At 41.6% G+C, this 7412-nt stretch overlaps 1 protein-coding gene across 1 annotated transcript in view; it reads right to left on the minus strand.

Moving 5' to 3' along the window:
* Nucleotides 1-7032, minus strand: part of LOC144480030 (sialic acid-binding Ig-like lectin 12) — a 62829-nt gene extending 55797 nt beyond the window's left edge. Inside the window, exons 1-4 of the mRNA XM_078199182.1 lie at nucleotides 6975-7032; nucleotides 5357-5686; nucleotides 1952-2254; nucleotides 31-345 (exon numbers count right to left, since the gene is read on the minus strand). Of these exons, the coding sequence (XP_078055308.1) occupies nucleotides 31-345; nucleotides 1952-2254; nucleotides 5357-5686; nucleotides 6975-7032 (1006 nt within the window). The remainder of the gene's footprint in view (nucleotides 1-30; nucleotides 346-1951; nucleotides 2255-5356; nucleotides 5687-6974) is intronic.
* Nucleotides 7033-7412: the final 380 nt, after the last annotated feature.

The following is a 7412-nucleotide window of genomic DNA, read 5'->3' on the forward strand; positions in this document are numbered from 1 at the left end:
TCACACATGTATTATAACAAGCATGTTTACCTTTCACACCTACTATACGAACACTTGCGTTTCTCCAGCCATAGCTATTGTTCGCCACACACCAGTACACTCCTCCATCTATAGACTGGAAATTTATCTTTACATTTGAACAATTCAATCCAGATTCAAGTCGTGAGATTTCAGTGTAGTTTTCACTGTCCTTCATCCAGATCACAGTGGAAATCGGGTTACTATCCACACAACATTTCAGTTCCAGGAACGAGCCCATTGGGACAGTGATGGAGCTATTGGTCTGATGACGATAATTGTCACTGCTGGCCAACCTATACATTATAGTGGGATCTTGTGGTCCATCTAACAGTAAAGATAATGTACACTTAATTTTATGTAAAAAACATATGAATATAATGCATACAGAGATAGAATTAGTTAACAAGAACCTGCTCCTACATAGCACACTTCTGATAGGAAAACACCCCAAAATGATTCTTAACAGTGAAATCAAAAATAAACTGTGTAGAGAGACGGTGATTATTATTCTGCTGGAAGAGTTCACAAAGTGAACTGGGGAGACTGTGGCGTAGCGGTAATGTCAGTGGGATAGTAATCTAGATGAAGCTTTTCTGGGCGGCACAGTAGTTAGCACTGCTGCTTCACAGCTCCAAAGACCTGGGTTCGATTCCCGGCTTGGGTCACTGTCTGTGTGGAGTTTGCACATTCTCCTCGTGTCTGCGTGGGTTTCCTCCGGGTGCTCCGGTTTCCTCCAACAGTCCAAAGATGTGCGGGTTAGGTTGATTGACCATGCTAAAATTGCCCCTTCGTGTCCTGAGATGCATAGGTTAGAGGGATGAGTGGGTAAATATGTAGGGATATGGGGTAGGGTCTGGGTGGGATTGTGGCCGGTGCAGACTCGATGGGCTGAATGGCCTCTTTCTGTGCTGCAGGGTTTTTATGATTCTATGAAAGTCACAGGAGAAAGAGTAAACAGGACAGGAGGCAGATTGTCAGTATTAGCCCTCATTAGGTGCATTGGTGTGGAAGATAGAAAAGAGAACAGCATGCAGCAGTTGGGTTTGTTGTTCATACAGAGGCAGTGATTATTGAAAGGCAAGGAGGGAAGCTATGGATTTGTCCAAGAAGGAGTGAAGCCTGAGAGAACACCAGGAGAGTAAGAAAATAGAGGAATAGTGAAAGGTTAGTGTAAGGCTATATCCAAGAAGAAAGAAATGAAAGGAGGTATGACAGAATAACAGGAAGGGTGAGAAAAAGCCCAATAGAGAGAGAAAAGAAAAAGGGTGATAAAAATAATTGGGACCAGGTCTGGAACAGCAAACAAAGTGGACACAGGGGAATCCCATTCCTGGGATGAAGGGTTTATCCTATGAAGAAATACTGCTCAGTTTGGAGTTATACCCATTGGAGTTGATCTTATTAAAGCATTTAAGATTTTGAGGGCACTTTATTGAGTCGATGGAGGGAGAATGTTTCCTCTTGCGGGGGAAACTGAAATTGGAGACATAGTTTAAGAAAAAGAGGTCTATCTTTTCAGACAAAGTTGAGATTTTTTTTCCTCAGAGGGTTGTTAATCTGTGGAATTCTCTTCATCAGCATGGAGTGAAGGCTGAGTGTTTAAACTGATTCAAGTCTAAGTTGAATAGATTTTTGACAGACAAGAGAGCCAAAATTTACATGGGGCAGACAGGAAAGTGGAGTTGTGACCTCAATCAGATCAGCCGTGATTATATTGGAATGATGGAGCGAGTTCAAAGGCCAAATGGCCTACACCTGGACCCAAGTCCTATGTTTCTCTGTCCTATGTTCCTATGAAATTGAGGTTACATAGGCATGGCACAGATACCTACATTCTAGCTGTAAAGAGATAATATGGAAGAGATAATAAAAGTTAAAATAAAAATTAGCATTACAGAGTACTCAAAATGTAAAAAAAAACCATACTCACACATAATGTGAAGTTTGATCTCATTTGTCACTGGCTGGCTGAAAGTCACATGGTTTATCTGACATGTGCAGACAGTTCCATGGTCAGTCAGTTTTGGGGTGATTTCAAGCTGGCTGGAGGCAACAGGTGTACCATTCACTATTGCTCTTGAGGTCTGTGTAGTGATGTTTTTTATGATGTTTTCGCCATGACATGTCCAGATAAAGGTAATGTTCTCAAAGTACAACCCCTTGGCAGAGCAGGTCAAGTTTGACTTGTGTCCAATAACCAAAGCACCATCCCCAGTGGAGATTTCAGGGGGTCCTGAGAGAGAAAGGAAAAGAAAAGGTAGAGTCACGTTACTAGTTAAGTAACCTTCACTTTAGATTAAACAAATCAAGGAACAAAATACATTCAAGAAATACACTCATGTCACTCTAAATTACTATTCAATCAGGATTATATATTGTAATTTTTAAGTAGTAATTATCTGATCACAGTAACTGACACACCACAGTCCTATGTTTTACCTTACCTACTGGGTAACATTAATGGCACACTAAGACAACTTAATGGTAGCAGAAACTTGCCTTATACGAGTTTATTTTGATTAATTTATATTGGGATTCTTCTCTGTGATTAACACCAAGTAATTATCAGGTACTTTCAATAGCTCTGACACCTTTTGTTATATTACTTTATGCTTACACTGAGAACAGTTATTTTGTGCGCATTTCCCATATGTGACCTTCTATATGTTCTGCTGCAGTGACATCAACAGTGGACACATGCACAGGAATTCCCAAAAGCCTTTGGCAAAAGATAGAGTCTGATACAACTGGAAGCTTATTGGAAAACTTCAGTATGGTCTGACAGCATCTGTGGAGAGAGAATAAAGCCAATGTTTCAAGTCCGGGTGACCTTTCAGTCATCCAGGTGAGGTGGTGGCGTAATGCTGTAACAGTATCAGCGTTTGAAGATGCTATTGGACATTGTGGGCAGGTTGTGATTCCTGACATGACCTTTTTAGCCTCAAGCTGTAGGCTTTCCATGGCAAATCTCTATTTGCTTTCTGAAATCCCCTGTTTGATATTTCCTGACAAATAGCAATGTATCACACACTTGTGCAATTTCATCATAATTGATTATATGTCATAGTTTTGATTAAAGCTTTGAACCAAAGCATTAAAGGGTGAGGGGGGGAGATGTAAGATGCTTTGTCAGAGAGTCAGTGCAGACTCAATGGGCCGAATGGCCTCATTCTGCACTCTGGGGATTCTATGGTAACTCTTCCCTTTAGAGATGCTGACTGACCCGCTGTGTATTTCTAACATTTTCAAACCTTTCTTGGATTATTGATTTTATATTACTGGTCATATATTGAAGTGGAATAATTTGATATTGAAATTCATTTTAAGATGTGCATTTACAACTTCAACATGTAGTTTGAATATTAATAGTTTTAAAATCAGCTGTGGGAGCCTTTGTGGCATGATGGGAAAGGTAGCCAAAACAATAAAGAGACAGTAAAGTTGACAGGGAACTATCCCTGATGTGAGACAGGAATATCACACAATGGAGAAAAGGGACCATCTGTATCAGCTCTGTGACCAATCTGTTGCTGTACGGGGAAGCACAGTGGCTCAGTGGTTAGCACTGCTGCCTCACAGCGGCAGGGACCCGGGTTCAATTCCAGCCTCGGGTGACTGTCCGTGTGGAATCTGTACATTCTGCCTGTATCTGTGTGGGCTTCCATTGGGAGCTCTGGTTTCCTCCCACAGTCCAAAGATGTGCGAGTTAGGTGGATTGCCCATGTTAAATTGCTCCTTAGTATCCAAAATTGTGCACGTTAGATGGATTGGCCATGGCAAATGTGTAGGGTTACAGGGATAGAATGGGAGAAAGTGTCTGGGTAATGTACTCTGTCAGAGAGAGTCAGTGCAGACTCAAAGGGCTGAATTGCCTACTTCTGCTCTGTAGGGATTCTATTATCTCTATGTATAAGACCTCCTGTTTTTCTATAACCAAATATATTACACAGCCTTGGTGTCAGACAGACATTCTGTAGGAGCAGGACTATTTGTCTATCAGGTATGTTTCTGAATAAAGTGTCAGTTACTGTAAACTACACACTGGAATGGTTTCAATCTTTTGCCCCAACACATGTAATAATGAATAGCTTTAGATATTTCGAGTATTAACTCGAACTCAAGAACAAAGTCTTGAAAAGCTAACCGAGAATGTTATTGACTTGGTGAATTTTAGCATTCCACCCGCAGCGGGAATCATAGCGGGCGAAGAGCGGATGAAGGAAAGGTTCATTGAACTCAGGCAGGATTTTCCGGTTTCAGGGTGAGTGAGGCTGGAAAATCCCACCCAAACATGTTTTAACAAATCCAGTAAATCTTAAAAAGAGTAATGTTTGAACGATTGTATAACTAGCTAATATGAAACAGCGGGATAATCATAGAATCCCTACAGTGCAGAAGGAGGCCATTCGGCCCATTGAGTCTGCAACAACTACAATCCTACCCAGGCCCTATTCCCGTAACCCCACGTATTTACCCTGCCAATCCCCCAATACTAAGGGTCAACTTAGCATGGCCAATCAACCTAACCCGCACATCTTTGGACTGTGGGAGGAAACCAGAGCACCCGGAGGAAACCCACGCAGACACGGGGAGAACGTGCAGACCCTGTTCAGACAGTGAACCAAGTTGGGAATCAAACCCAGGTCCCTGGCACTGTGAGGCAGCAGTGAAAACCACTGTGCCACCGTGCCACCCTTGTGGTTTGAATATAATAGATATTGAATTTGTAAGGGATTCACCTTAGTGATGGCCTTTGTACCTCCTCAGACCCTACAGTAACAAGTGATCACAAACCAGGTTTAGAGAACATCATTCTGAACACCAGCACTCATTTACTTGTACTCTTCTGGGTAGCAACACAATTTGCTTAAATAACCTGGTGCAACATTGTGTGTGTCTGTTAATAATTTTTGATTGTATGAATGGTTTGGTGAACATGTTGTATCTATAGGGGCGGCATGGTGGCACAGTAGTTGGCACAGCTGCCTAACAGCGCCAGGGACCTGAACTCAATTCCTGGCTTGGGTCATTGTCTGTGTGGAGTTTGCACATTCTCCCCGAGTCTGCGTGGGTTTCCTCCTGGTGCTCTGGTTTCCTCCCACAATCCAAAGATGTGGGGGTTAGATGGATTGCCCCTTAGTGTCAGGGGGACGAGCTGGGGTAAATGCATAAGGTTATGGGGATAGGGCCTGGGTGGGATTGTGCAGACTCAATGGGTCAAATGGCCTCCTTCTACACTGTAGGATTCTGTAATCTATAATTAATACAGACTATACAGTGAATCTTTAAAGTTGCAAAGTCTTCTTACTTATTACATGATATGCAAAGATTTTACCATAACTCTGTATCCGTGTTCCTGGTCCACTTCTCTCGATTGGCGGGTAAAGCGGAATCTTCACCACACAGAGATAATTATAATCAGACTGATCAGAAGAAACATTTTCAAGCTTCAGTGATGTAACACAGTGATTCAAATGACCCAGAGTAACGTCAGGAATGCAGGTCGGTTTATTGCTGCTATAGGAATAGTTGGAAGCCCTTCGAGAGTTTCTGTACCAGTTTGCATGTATCCATTGACGAGAAGTTCCATTATAAATAAATGTACAGGTTATTGTGACTGGCTGTCCTCTCAGGACACTGACCAGACTTGGCTGAGTCACCTCCCCAATGATCAACACACCTGATGGAATAAAAAGCTTTGTCATTTTCATTTTAAGTTGAGTTGGTCCTGATTTTCAATATAAACTGTTTACATCAAAAACTCAATTGAAATAGCATGGAACATGAAAGATCCTGATGGCACAGTGGTTAGCACTGCTGCCTCACAGCGCCAGGGACCTGGGTTTGATTCCCGGCTTGGGTCACTGTCTGTGTGGAGTTTGCAGGTCCTCCCCGTGTCTGCATGGGATTCCTCCGGGAGCTCTGGTTTCCTCCCACAGACTAAAGATGCGCAGGTTCGGTCGATTAGCCATGCTAAATTGCCCCTTAGTGTCCTGGGGTGTGTAGGTTAGAGGGATTAGTGGGGTAAATATGTGGGATTACAGGAATAGGGCCTGGGTGGGATTGTTGTCGGTGCAAACTTGATGGGCTGAATGGCCTCCTTCTGCACTGTAGGGATTCTATTTATCTTTCTAAGCCTGAGTTCTAAACAAAGTGAGTATTTGAGACCTGATATTCTACATTAATATTTTCTTACGGTGCTGAATCTATTGTGACTGCCTGTCATCTCAAGACATTGACCAGACTTGGCTAAAACATCTCCCCAATGATTGCGATACCTGATGGAATATAAAGCTTTGTCATCTTCATTTTGAAGTTACTTCCTCATGATTTTCAACAGAAATGGGGAATATTAAAATCTCAATTTAAACAGTGTCGAGTTGCGATATCCTTCCAATTGGATCTAATGTAAAAAAAGATTTTCTCAGACTTAATTCTAAACTATGCAACGCTTTGGGACCAGCTGCTCTGCACTAATATTTTCTTCCATTTTAAATTTGTTTTACTTTGTAAAACTAGACAGATGTCACCACAAATAATCTATAGATTTCTGATGTTACCATAAGAATCTATAGACTTTAGCTTCCAATTCTGTGAAATGGCTGCTATCAGTGTGAACACTGAGCAATGAATGACACACTTTTACCAAAGATCTACACAACTTTAAGCAATACAACCCTAATCAGGGTGAGAATTGGCAATCGGTCTACAAAGCATCAACTCAACTGAAATATAAATTATACAGCAGGAAATTTAACCCAGCCACTGTGATGAGGGCCTTTGAATAGTGATCTTAACCGAATCATTCAAGTTCAGTCTCACTTGCAATCTCTCTCTTCAGTACAACATACTATAAAAATACTGAAATATTCTTTAAAAAATGAATCAATTGCCTCTAACATCCATACCCCAGCACTCCGACAATGTACACGTCTCCTGAGCAGAGAGAGAAAATATCTTACCTTGAACTCCTGTTTGTAAAATGAAAAGCAGCTTCAGCAGGAATTGCATCTTTTCAATGTTTCCCACTGTTCCCGAAGCTGTTTAAACTCTCAGACCCAGGACCAGTTATTATCCTGTGCGTCTGTGTTTGAGACATCAATGCGGATGTTCCACCCGGTAATTAACCTGAATTTCACCCTGCAACCGGCAACAACTGTGAAATACCATGACTTTCTGCTATCTTAAGGAAGGAAGTTACGTGGGAAGCGAAGATTGCTTTCTTTTCTCTTTTGATTTAACGGTGTTGTAAAGTTCTACGTTGAGGAGGCTTTTTAATCAAAGAAAATTAAAGAATCCCGCCAACATATTTCTGCTCCATAATAGCTGATCTAGGACGCTGATTGTAATAGATTCAATACTAATTTCAATACTCCAATTATAATACAGTG

The sequence above is a fragment of the Mustelus asterias genome, chromosome 27 (assembly GCF_964213995.1).
Source record: "Mustelus asterias chromosome 27, sMusAst1.hap1.1, whole genome shotgun sequence".
NCBI classification, from domain to species: Eukaryota; Metazoa; Chordata; class Chondrichthyes; order Carcharhiniformes; family Triakidae; genus Mustelus; species Mustelus asterias.